We start from the raw sequence: 13,548 nt of genomic DNA, 5'->3' as shown, positions 1-13,548 counted from the left end.
GCTGAAGGAATTTCTGCCTTGTAGCTAATGATACTTTTTCTCATGGAGTGATGACCACCAATTTGTGGAGATTGTGGACTGGAAGGTTGATGGCAGCCTAGTAATTTAAGTTAACTTCTGTTGGGCATCCAAGTGTGAGGTTTTGTACCGTTACACTGTTTGAATGCACCGTGCAGTCGAACACACACTAGTCCCTATGGCACCATTATTAAAAGTTGTTTTCCTCCATGTCGTCTCTCTGCCTCCTTCTCTCTCTCTATCTCTATCTCTCTCTCTCTGTCTCTCTCTCTCTCCCTCCCTCTCTCTCTCTCTCTCTCTCTCTCTCTCTCTCTCTCTCTCTCTCTCTCTCTCTCTCTCTCTCTCTCTCTCTCTCTCTCTCTCTCTCTCTCTCTCTCTCTCTCTCTCTCTCTCTCTCTCTCTCTCTCTCTCTCTCTCTCTCTCTCTCTCTCTCTCTCTCTCTCTCTCTCTCTCTCTCTCTCTCTCTGCATGTTCCTCTTAGCCGGATCGCTGGCCCAACGGCTTGGTGAAAGTCCTGAAGCTGAAGAGCGGCTACTTCTACTGCTATAACCGTAATCGTGAGTGTGCCCACAAGGACATCCACTGCACCAAGATCTACAGCTACTAGGTACACGATGTACACATGAGCTGCTTGTGATCAGCCATGCATGATTTCTGCACATTGTCAACTGTGACCATGAAGGTAACAGGTGAGAGTAGTCTTCCGCTCCAGCACTTTGCTGGTCCCGTTTATAAAAAAGAAGTTCACTTTCAAACATTTCCAGTACGTCGAGCCTGGCCGTCTCAATTGCAAGCCCCCTCAGTGTATGCAGGTCGACTGGAGTAGGGATTATGAAACATGTGAAGGGCAGAACTGATGCCAGACGGACGTGTGCTCAGATAGAGAGGCCTCACCTCACATGAATGTCCTGATCGGTTACTCCATGTTGGATTGTATACGCTGGTAGCGTCATGCTATTCTCGAGTACAGTGCTTTTCTTGTAGCTCTACTGTAGCCAGCATGTGTATGATATTCTCGCTCCTACTTTAGCTAGCACGTACTCGAAGTATGTGATATTCTCGCATGCAGTTACTTGCATATAAATCTAGGTCTAATGCAACAAGCACTTTCAGTGTATAACGCTCAGCATATAGCAACGGACATCGACTTTTAAATTCTTGCACTAACCCCCCCCCCCCCCCCCCACCACCATCACCACCACCACCAGGGGGACTGCCAATGCATCATATAGCTGCTGCGGTTGTTTCCTTCCATCTCTGCACTTGTGATTGCTCTGGTGTGAAGGCACTGCTTGTTGATCAAGTCTTGAGACTTTCTACTTTGTATAATGTGCTGGTTTGACAAATCTTCCCCATCCACGTTTGACAAATCTTCCACTCGACATCTTTGGCTTTTCATCTATTGTGGTGACAGTACTCATCTGTTTCAATTGATAACGCCGCACCTTTTTCTTTTTGTTACATGTACGCAAACCCTTTCTGTATGCAATTGTAAGGTGATTTCTCTCCCTTTTTGTCTCTCTCTCTCTCTCTCTCTCTCTCTCTCTCTCTCTCTCTCTCGCTCTCTCGCTCTCACGCACGCACTCTTTCTCGCGCGCACGCACTCTCTCTCGCTCTTGTGCATGCACTCTCTCTCGCTCTTGTGCATGCACTCTCTATCTCGACCGACCGACCGACGTAACATAATTCTCCAAGTGACCCTATACTCTTGGCTGGACCAGTGCAACGTTACCATTTTGCGTACATGTACGGTACACATCTGCACGCACACACAGAGCCAATTAGTCAGTTCTTCAATTTCTAGGAAGGAAGTAATGTGGCTGCTGACCAATTCAACCTCTGGGGTTTGTCAATCACTGACAAAAAAAGACTATTATGTACACAGTTATAATGAGTATGTATGTGTAGAGAGCTGTTGAGTTTTAGAACTAATATCTATGTATATAATACATCATATCCAATCCATGGACAGCATTCTATATACATAATATCTATATAATTATAATATGCCTCCAACCCAATGTATAATATGTACATAGACAATAAGCATTTCAGGACAGTGCCTATGTAGAATGATGGCCTGAAAGAACTGGACACCAAACACATCATGCATATGGGTCCCCAGCAGAACAGGGTATGCATGTGCAAACGAAAACACTCAGGATCACAAAAAACACACACAGTGTGCACCAGTTGTCCATCACATGACCTAGCCGCAGCAGAATATCTACATTGTACACCGCCTTGGCATACATGCATGTAGAAGCCGATCAATCACTGGTGTTTACAAATGTTCAGGTAGCTGAAGAGTAGACACTGAGTGATCATAATTGAGTGCAATAAGCGTATCGCCATCCACCATCAACTTGAATGTAATGAATGTACTGCATGGCGACGGCAAGACAGAACACCGGCCTATACACGTACTGCAATCAACACATATCACACCATTGACTATTTTATCATCATCATCATAGTACACGGCTAACATTATAGTGTTACCCACAGCAGCTGGTACAACACGATGGAATAGATGTACATGAAGAGTCTTAGGCACGTCCACTTTGATCTCGAGCCATGATGGCATTCGCAGACTTTCCTCACTTACATCCAACTTCATGATTGACAAATGCGCATCATTGCGGTCGCTCCTTGGTATCACAAACAGAGTACTGTCAGTGCTGCAGATGCTGGCCGGCGGCTTCGGCATGCTGAGCGGGTCCAATTTTGCCCATACTGCACCATCATGTCTGGTATCTAATGAAATAACTTCTAAGAAATGATTGCGCCATAAGCATACTATTAGAAGCGCCGACTGGGTTATAAATACATCCGCAAAAGGCGTGAAATATGTATTCATACTCGTATCTTGTGCTGGGATACAATCACATTGTATTTCTCTAGTACCACAGTTTCCCTGTAGATCTACAACATGCATCTTGGGGATACATGTATACCTATCACTAATACTTGCAAAGTACATTTTTTCATTGTGAATGCAAAAGTTCCTCCATGACCGAAAGTGTGGGTTGTCAATGGTGATTACTCTTGTCCATGCCACCTGAAGACTTTCCTTGAGAGAATGAGTAGACCGGTAGATCATTGCTCCTTCCTCCTCTTCCTGGCACACAATGTAAGCATGCCCATTGTACATGGTACGACGACGGTCGTACCATTGCCAGCTATCAGGTAGACTGCCACGAAAAGACCACTGGAGAATATCAAAATCGGAAAGTAATAAAGGATTTTAAAAAAATGGACGGAGCACATTTTCCAGCACAGCTCTGATCAAGATATGGCAGGCGTTTTCAGACAGGGTATGCTACTTGCGAAATACACCACTCCTCACTGCAAGTTGCAACTATACCTAATAGTGAAGAATATTGTGCATTGTGTCTTTTGCACAAAGATAAATAGAGAGTGGAGCAGACAAATGCTAGTCAGGAGGAGGAGGAGGCGAACAAACACGGCGAGTGAGGTCTTATTCAGTAGGGGGAAACCGCTAGTTTCCCCTCGAAGAGCCACAATCGGCCAAGCTAGATCGTAGTGCATGACCAGTGAGATATAGTAGTGCGCACTACGAGGACGAGATATCTCGTCCTTGGCCAATCGCGAGGGGGTCTGTAGGACGAGTAATCTCGTCCTTGGCACTGAATGGGTTAAATTTCTATTTCTCAGAGTTCAATGAAATACAACAGCGCACCATACTCCACATCAAATGTTTCAAGGGGTACATGTCCCTCCCCCCCCCCCCCCAACCCCACACCAAACAGGACCAGACCTAAATCTTTCCTTGCGGTACCCATGATGTTTGCATCTGGTCTCTTCTTACCTGGGACTTAAGTTGCGGCCGGAGAGACAGCTCATTGTCAGCTCCCTGGATTTCTACTGCGTGTTCAGAATTGGCAGAGACACGGGTTGAAATGGCCTCTTCAGGATCTGCAAGAAAGGAGACCAAATAAGAAATGAAAAAAAGAATGGCAGGAAAACAGATTCAAGCCTGAGGCATTTCTCTGCACTGTCCCGATGTCGCTACCACTATTCCGTACTGTGATGATAACATCGCTTTTTTGAGGTACACAACATTCTGAATTCTCTTGCTCGAAAATGCTGTTTGTGACAGACCCAAGAGTTGGCGTTCCTGCCGAGTGACTTGACACTTGACTGACACACGATAGCCGTCTTAAGCATACCAGGAGCACGTCGAACCTTCCACTCGGCAAACCTGCAAGAAAGTACCACTCCTTGCTCAACGTGCTGCTCGTGTGCTCCAGACGGCAGCAGCTGTTGGTCAGCCAAGTGTCAGTTATTCGGCAGAAAGCAGCAGCTGCAACATTCGGAGGTGCCACTTTCTTGAAACTACAATGTAAATGAAAAACCTAGATAATTTGACGGTCCTGTGAAATTCCCATCGGAGCGACATGAGGGAGGCCAGAAAGAACAGCACGTGTATTATGCCTAGCGAACACACACACACACATACACACATACACACACACACACACGCATGCAAGCACGCACGCACACACACACACACACATGCACACACACACACCCACACCCACATTATGTACACATGTGCATTGTGATGGACCAAGGTTTCATCACAACCATATTGGTGCACTTACGGTCAACGTGAGCAGAGGGCGAAGTTGCCTTTCTTGCCGCTACACCTAAGAAAGACCGCAAGAGGAAAGGCAAAGCATAATTTTACGACTGCAGGGTCACTTGTTCTCCTTACATCTTAGGTGGCATTCTTAGAAGCATTCTTGCAATGCTATGCGCGATACAACATGGTCTGGTACACCGCAGTGCGATGCATAATCACAAATTTCCAATAACAGAAGTAGACGACGCCTTGCTGACGTGCCTCAAAGCTCAAAGCAAATGCGTACGTTACTGTGGCATTTGTGTAGTCGGGTACAACTTGTACAAATCTGCAAGCACTTCTTGAAGATTTCGTACAACTTTGTTGCAAAGGTCAAAATCGTACATCGCATCGCATGTAGCATCGCGAAAGTTCAGCCAAGCAGAGGCAAGCTCAACTTCTGAAATGGGCCAGTTGCGACGGCTGAGTGAGCTGTGCGATCGGTGCGTTTGGGTATTTCCTGGTTTCGCTGCTGTCGCATCGGCACCGCATCGTAAAAATGCTTCTGTGAATCCCACATTACAGCGAGTGACGTTGCTGGTGCTAAGGGCCGGGTTCCACTGCGGCTCCGCTGCTCCGCGGGTTTTGGCTGCATGCAGCGGAGTAGCGCGGTTACACTGACACTCGCCATTCGCGGTACCGCGGTCGTGCTCCACGTTTTTTGATGACGTCTAACCTGCCTGTGAGCGCGAAATCAAAAAATCCTCATGTTCTGGCCTGCGCAACGATTTAAAACTTGAATTTTAAAATTTTCGCGTACAAAACGATGCAAAGTACGGGAAACAGGTCGAGCCCCGACCGCGGCTCGCAGTTTTTGAGCAAGAATCGTAGCGAAAGCTTGCAATGGGCCGCGGCCTCGCTGCTCTAGCTCTAGCCGCGGTCACTATGGTAATGATGACGTTTCAAGCCGCGGATGACGAGCAGCGGGGCCGCAGTAGAACCCGGCCCTTAGATGCAAGAGATTCATATGCATTGTGCATTTTGATGGACCAAGGCTTCATCACAGCCATATTGTTGTACGTACGGTGAGCGCGAGCAGGGATAGAAGTTGTCTTTCTTGCCGACACACCTATCAAAGACCGAAACAGGAAAGGCAAAGCATAATTTTACGACTGCAGGGTCACTTGTTCTCCTTACATCTTAGGTGGCATTCGCAGAAGCAATCTTGCAATGCTATGGCCCATAGCATTGCATTTTGTTTTGTGAGTATGCATCGCACTGTGGTGTCACACATTGGGTTGTATTGCCCATAGCCTATGGGCAATACAACGCGATCTGCGACACCGCAGTACGATGCATACTCACAAATTACCATACACAGAAGTAGACGACGCCTTGCTGACGTGCCTCAAAGCTCAAAGCAAATGTGTACGTTACTGTGGCATTTGTGTAGTCGGGTACAATTTGTACAAGTCTGCAAGCAACTCTTGAACATTTCGCACAACTTTGTTGCAAAGGTCAAAATCGTACATCACATCGCATGTAGCATCGCGAAAGTTGAGCCAAGCAGTGGCAAGCTCTACTTCTGCGATGGGCCAGTTGTGACGGCTGAGTGAGCTATGCGATCGGTGCGTTTAGAGAATTTCCTAATTTCGCGGATGTCGCACTGCGCATTGCATCGTAAAAATGCTTCTGTGAATCCCGCATAACAGCGAGTAACGTTGCTGGTGCTAAGATACGAGAGATTCATATGTCCCCCCCCCCCCTCCCCTCCTCCCTCCCTACCCCCCCCCCCCCTCCCCACGCACACACAACACCTTTATAGGGGAATACCCTCCACAGACTTGCTGAATATTCTACTTGCAGCACAATGGCCTCGGGAGGTTCAGTACAAAGAGAGGCTTTTCTGAAGGACCACAAGTTCATCAATACATACATCAAACGGTCCTCCGATTATTCCGATGCGGCAATACGCACCATTTCTCTTCATTGTGGTCCCAGTGACATTGCCAAAATGATACGGCGTTTGTGCTTTTATAACACGATGTAAATATTATCGCTGATGCACACCGGTTCTCAACAGTGACAGAAGGCCCAATAGACATAGTACACGCAACACAACCACAAAACAATGGAATTGAAACTCACCACCAAGAATCTCAGGCAGTGCATTCAAGCATGCTCCGCCTTCATCGAAGACGAGCTTGGTCGCTGCAATCACTGCATGCTCAACGTCCGGTTGGTCAGCCACAGCGACAGACAGCTCATCCTGGTCCAAGGATGGAAATCTCCCGGAGAACTCTTCAACCAAGCGCTTCTGGTCGTCAGGATTAATACCTGAACAAGAAACCAAAGAGTTTCGGACCTTTTGCTCCAGAGATAAATTGAAGCATATCAAGGAAGCTGTTTCGTTCTGCCAAAAGAGTCTCCTAGAAAACTTGTGTGCGGACAAACATTATTGACCGAAACATGCCTGCACCAACCACTTTCCCACACGACAGCCAGTCATCTGTTGACTAGTGATGACCTCCCTATCATCATGGAACTAAGGCTTAGGAATTAACTGACTTCCTTATCATCATGGGACTAACGCTTTAATAGGAGTTGACTCGCTGTATATATGGGATTATGCTTAGGAGTAGACTCGCTGCTATCGGTGCATTCCTCTTCTTACTGCACCAATCCGTCTTACCTTCGTCACTGCATGCCGTGGGACGCAAATTGAAGACAACTGCTCCGTCCACAGTTGACACTTCGAGAATGTGCAGACCAGCGAGCAGGCTAGATTGACCCTTACAGAACTCCCAAAGCCTTGCATGAGCCTTGGCAGACATCTGTACAAACACTGCTGTGCCTCCGCTCTCGCTGTGTACACCGTCGGCATGGACACTCTCATCACCAAGAAGATTGCGGAGATTACGTACGACTCGTTCAATGAAACTCGGGACCGTGTGATTATATTCACAGTCGATGATGAACTTCACTATAGATGACCTCTCGTCTGTTTCAGAATAATAACAGTGTATATGCATGCACAGTGACACATGCACGTTCACGCATGTACACATCCATCAAGTCAGAGACCGAATAAAGAAGAAAATGGGGAAGTTCGACTTAAAGGGGTGATTTCTTTTTTATGCAAGTACTAACGAATGAAGGAAGGGCGCATCCCCTCATCACTGGTTTGTACTGTTAACCATATGGAGGATATTATTCACTCCTACTCTAGCACTAAAATTAAAACTTCGTTAAGAACAAGATGAAGCTTTTGTACATGGACCATCGATCTGCAGGACAGACAGGACACATACTGAATACTATCTGAAGTGTACGAAGAGTTGACAATACACATTAATTGATGTATGCTCCTATGTATAAGTTAACCTATGCCTGTTTGCTGTTCACATCTGATCACTTGGAAGCACGTTTTTATTCACCGCATAAAATGATGATGCAAAGAAAGAAAAGGACACCGGAAATATGATGCTGGGTGTGAGAGTGGGAGTGTGAGATCACTTGGTCACGTGGCCATACAAAATAAGCTTGCTTCAGGTTGGCACCCCCCCCCCCCCCCAAAAACAGACTCGCTCGGCCGGGGAAAAGACCTTTTTGGGCAAAATTTTGGTTGCTATGATCAATGATCCTGAGGCTTACATCATGATATGTGACGGGCAAAAGCATGAACATACATTCATGTACTTCTGTGATGCACATGTATAATAAATCACATGGTATAGATCAATGTCACAGTTCACTGACTGCACTCATACAGACTGGGTACTCCTTACAACCTGGAAGTCCACCTGTACTGGATGTCTAGTACTGGATGTCTAGTACTGGATGTCTAGTACTGGTTGTCTAGTACTGGGTGTCTAGTACTGGATGTCTAGTACTGGGTGTCTAGTACTGGATGTCTAGTACTGGATGTCTAGTACTGGATGTCTAGTACTGGATGTCTAGTACTGGATGTCTAGTACTGGATGTCTAGTACTGGATGTCTAGTACTGGATGTCTAGTACTGGATGTCTAGTACTGGATGTCTAGTACTGGATGTCTAGTACTGGATGTCTAGTACTGGATGTCTAGTACTGGATGTCTAGTACTGGATGTCTAGTACTGGATGTCTAGTACTGGATGTCTAGTACTGGATGTCTAGTACTGGATGTCTAGTACTGGATGTCTAGTACTGGATGTCTAGTACTGGATATCTAGTACTGGATATACATGACTGTACATGTAGGCATGTATGCATGATGTAAATGAGCTGTTTTGCCAGCTACTTACAGGCTCCTCGGGCAACTATTGTACACTTATTCAGACCAAAATATGTTTCAGACTTAGGAGAATATGACCCGGTCGGCCGACCGTAAACAAGGTTTTTGTTTTGGCCGAATATGGAAAATGCCCACACCCTCCCACACTCACAACCACACGCAACCACACTTACACCCACACGCAACCACACTTACACCCACCATTACACCATTACACACTCACCCACTCACTCACCCACCCACCCACTCACCCACCCTTATCAAACAATCACGCAATCATGCTAGCATACGAATGCTGACCTGTAAACTTCAGTCGTTTGCTGCCACGAATGGCCAGTATGTTCACAGGCACGCTCACTAGCACCTCCAGATAGCCAGTGGTCTCTGTGACGACAGTGTTCTCGTCGATGAAGCCAGTATCCTTCAAATACTGCTTGGTCTCTGAAATGCTACGGTTGTCCCTTGCAGATTCAGTGCCGATGCTGATGAAACAAGGGTGCTTACTTAACTCTCTATGTATATCAGCTGGCGATATGTCTGCGACAGACGAGAAAGAGGCGAAATTGGCAGACACACCGAACACAGTGAAAGCCAGTTCAGATCAATTTTACAAGACAATTCAGAGGAGGAAGTAGAGGTTTGAGCGAACCCATGCCAAGACAAGCCACCAGCGGCACCGAGAATACATTCACGCCCATCCTTAAGCTTCTCTTCGTCAGTGATTGCAGTTTGGTCCATGACGATTGCCATACAACAAGAACACGTGTGGTGTTTTTCAGCCTGGTAGGTCTCTGAAAGATATGCTGGTGTTGTCTTCATTCACCAGTCATGAGTGTCCCCCTCCCTCCCCCCCCCCCCCACCCCCACCCCTCCCGAGAGGTGTACAGAAAGGAGAAGAGAAGGTGGAGGCAAAGGGGAATGTTGTGAAAGTGATGTTGGTACGAGTGACGGCCAGTTTATGTAGCCGGATGTTATCTACTCAATGCTCTGTTTGTTTCATGGAGAGATGTATGTGGGAGAGACAGCGATGTATCAGGGACTGCTTTGAACAGCATTACAGAGAAGACAGAGTATGCGGCACCCACAAAGCCCTGGGGAGAGCACCATGCATTTCACCAGCTGGCACATCATCCAGCGGGGTGATGGGAATGGTGTTGGTGAAATAATACCAATCTGCAAACTAATTATCATGCTGATGCACTAGAGACAGGTAAGAACTATTGCTTACCAACTTGGCCGTCCGCCCGTGTCACCTGACCCTGGTACTGCCATTCCTGTGCCTCACGGTCATCAGTGATGCTAGCGCTGGACGCCAAGCGGTCGATTTCAGTCAATACTGCTCGCCGTTGTTCTGAGCAAGACCAAAGCAGAACCGGGACGATAAAAACTGAAATTAATATGAAATTTCTAGCGGACAGCATAATTATTACATTGGGTAGAAGTCACCTTGCCCTCAAGTTCATACGCGAGTCATGGCTTAGTGCACACGAAGTACTTGCAATGTACTAGAACAATGAGAGAGTAAAACCTACACTAACGTATGTATCCAACTGTGGGAAAATGCAATCACTGGGACAATGCACATACTGCTACGTGTAGATTGAATGCATATTTTGTCCTCTTTTTCCAAGATAACATTGGCTCCAGGTCCGGGTTCAAACACTACACCAGTAGATAAAAGAGAGGATAAGCTGCATGTTATTTTTGCCGTGACGCGTTATTTGGCCCGCGCGTTGAAAAACAACACGAGAGACCTGCAGCTCACGTCAAGGACCCGTTTGACGTAGAATTGCACGTCACATCAAAATTTAACGTGCAGTTTAGCCTCTCTCATAGCCCTGCGCCTACCTTCTCCCATGTTCCGCATGCTCAGCAAGTCTACGTTCACAGCCGAGGTTGGCTGTGGTAAGTGGATGGGTTTCTTTCTCTTGTCGAGGACGGTCTGTGACGCGCGCATTCGTGCCACATCCTCGGCAGTGTGGACCACCCGTTGACGTTCCGGTGCTGAGAACTCTTTCATCAGGTCTAATACTTTATTGCAGTCTTTTTGGCATTCCGGAGAAACTGAAGACCACACACGCATGCGCCACCAAACATACCGGTAGAAGGACAACAAATTCAGTTGTTAACATGCTTGGCTAAGGCCTGCAGCTTCTTCAGCCAGAATGTACAACACCACAAGACACGGCTACGCAGTACAGCTGCTGGTGTTTGGATATCCTGGGAAAGGCCAACTCTCCATGCGTCCTTGGAATCCAAAACCTTCTGAGATGTGGGCATCTTGTGTTCCACTCGGAGCCCATGCCTATTGTTCCCCACCCCAACGTATCCCAACCCAATGCGTCCCAACACACCGCCCCCTCACCACCTTCCTCTGCCCAACTTCCCCTGCCCAACTTCTGGTAGGTTCCACATTACACAACACAGTCAGCTGAACCCAGGGGAGTTTAGTGGTTTGCCCAAGGTGGCATTGAGACTGGAACACCAAGGTCCTCACTTCTTCTTTTCCAAACATGAACGTTTCTCAGATTGTCACCCAAGTACTAATGGTATCCAACAGTACTTGCTGTACATGTAATACAATTCTGTGAGTGTCTCTCAGTCACCTGACTGATAAAATTTCTACTTACCTACGACAAAGGTATCCACTGACTGCATGTCATCTAGGAACTTTGAAAAGTTTGCTTCAGGTTCGGTGCTACGCACAATACTACAGAAAGTGTGGAAAGTCTCAGCTGTACCCCTGCTCAGCATATCGAGGAGAAGCTCATTGTGTTTGGCAGAATCGTCTACTGCCATCAATTCCTTCTTCTGCGTATCGGAGATCAAACCTTTTCCCCGGCATTCCATGCGGATTGTGCTGCAGCTGAGCGTTGCTTGGAGGCGTGGGATCCACTCGCGGAACACTCGACTTGACCATGGCCATGTGTTGCCCGCTTGGCTCTGCAAAGTCAACATACATATACACAGCGACACGAGCATGAAATTAAGAACCGACCGGCACACGGGCAGTTCAATTCCGCCTCGGTAGGCAAATAGCCAGCACGCTTCCTCTGCAGAAGAAAACTAGCAGCAAATAGCCGGTAGAAACCTGCATGTGTGATTTACGGCAAGCAGTTTGTTAATGCAGAACATCTACACTACACTTTCAGACGTGCAAAACTCTTTTCTCACTGGTGTGATTTGTTTCAGTACACAGTGAAAGTCCAGTATAAACTATAAAATACCCTTGAAAAAGTGTGGCACGCTGCCTAAAGAGTACTTTGTGCGCAGGGTGCAGAGCGTCTGCGTATGGCAGAGAGAGGATCCAAGTCGAAAAATATTTTGACTCAAAGTTTCATTGTGTGTTTCGTTTATTTTTTTGTACATGGACATACATACGCTCTGGCTTGCTTTCGCTATAAAAAGGCCAGGTTCGCCCCTTGGAAATTGCTCTGACGATGGGTGACTGGCCCGAAACGTCACTAATTTTTCCAACATCACAACAAAGAATTTTTAATGCAGCGCAGGCACAGATTGTGAAAAGTAATTGAATAGAGCGGTTGTCAGTTGACAAACCCCCTATTCTTCAAAAATACAGTTGCGTGATGTCTACAACTTTCTTAGTCAAAGTTTCATGCCGAAGCAATCATCAGACAAGTTGACAAACAAGTCGTCTGATGATTGCTACTGCATGACACTTTGAGTCACAAAATTTTCCACTAGGATCCTCTCTCTTCCCTATTAAAAAAATGTAAATTATCGTGTCCGTCCCCGAAGGGAAATCACGACAGCCGCTAACACCCAGTAAACCCTTTTTAAATTTTTTCTCATAGGAACTGTGTGTTGCTCCCTAGGTGGTAGCTGGTTTTTCCCCTGCTGACTTGAATTCTGGATGGCAGTCATGAGTCAGTCAAGTGAGAATTTAAGTCGGCAGGAAAAACGCGAGCTCCCACATAGGGAGCAGCACACAATCAGTCCCCAAATATTGCGGGAGTAACGTCAACCTCTTCTTCACAGGCAGAGATATTTCGTACGAAAGTTATCGGATATGAAGTAATAGTTGTCAGCACCTTGCTTTATAGTATAAAGGGAAAGTACGGCTGCCAACATCGAAATCTCATTTCTTGTTCTCTGCTGACTGCCGAATTGAATGGGGTTTGTTCGAGGAAGCTCCCTGTGTCCTATATCCCCTTCGTACGAGGAAGCTCCCTTCTTCCTACATCCCAATCAAATCTGCGCACCTCTGCCAAAGCGCAGCGAGCTCCCCTTACTAGAAAGGGGTTTGTGCAAAACATTCACTGGAAGCGCTGTTTTGCCATGGACGACAATCACGGACAAAACGACTTGCTAACAAGCTGTAGTCTTCGGGGTGCTTAATTGAATGATGATGATCCGAGAAGGCTGCAACACGTCACACAACTTTTACTACCAATGGTAGGGAGTTCAATTGAAAAACCAATTTCGCGAGTTTCGCTTAAAACGCTTGTTGTTGAAACCGGGAAGATGTGAGAAACAACCTGTGAAAATTTGAACTCAAAATTCCAAGGCAATCTAGAATTATAGTTGATAGAAGATCGGAAAATGGGGGTGAAACTAGTCACAGAAGTAAATGCAAGTCCGTATGTGGGCCATGTGGTTTCCGTCCAGCACTGCACTATCTGGTGCGTACATGGCGATACAGGATGT

At 46.6% G+C, this 13,548-nt stretch overlaps 2 protein-coding genes across 4 annotated transcripts in view; one reads left to right on the top strand and one right to left on the bottom strand.

Moving 5' to 3' along the window:
• Positions 1 to 13,548, top strand: part of LOC135819672 (uncharacterized) — a 72,754-nt gene that overhangs the window by 41,500 nt on the left and 17,706 nt on the right. For 2 of the 3 annotated variants that reach the window (XR_010553950.1, XM_065332923.1), the window contains exon 3: positions 500 to 1,532. The exons of the other annotated variant lie outside the window; for it this stretch is intronic. Coding sequence is in view for 1 of the 2 variants with exons in the window: in XM_065332923.1 (XP_065188995.1) it covers positions 500 to 625 (126 nt within the window). In the remaining variant the exon portion in view is untranslated. Of the gene's footprint in view, positions 1 to 499; positions 1,533 to 13,548 lie in introns of those variants that run through there. 3 annotated transcript variants of the gene reach the window in all.
• Positions 1 to 13,548, bottom strand: part of LOC135819662 (uncharacterized) — a 223,066-nt gene that overhangs the window by 204,203 nt on the left and 5,315 nt on the right. Inside the window, exons 4-6 of the mRNA XM_065332911.1 lie at positions 11,511 to 11,823; positions 10,729 to 10,944; positions 10,109 to 10,231 (exon numbers count right to left, since the gene is read on the bottom strand). Of these exons, the coding sequence (XP_065188983.1) occupies positions 10,109 to 10,231; positions 10,729 to 10,944; positions 11,511 to 11,823 (652 nt within the window). The remainder of the gene's footprint in view (positions 1 to 10,108; positions 10,232 to 10,728; positions 10,945 to 11,510; positions 11,824 to 13,548) is intronic.

This window comes from Sycon ciliatum, chromosome 6 (assembly GCF_964019385.1).
Source record: "Sycon ciliatum chromosome 6, ocSycCili1.1, whole genome shotgun sequence".
Lineage (NCBI taxonomy): Eukaryota > Metazoa > Porifera > Calcarea > Leucosolenida > Sycettidae > Sycon > Sycon ciliatum.
This window is presented reverse-complemented; position numbering and strand designations above follow the sequence as displayed.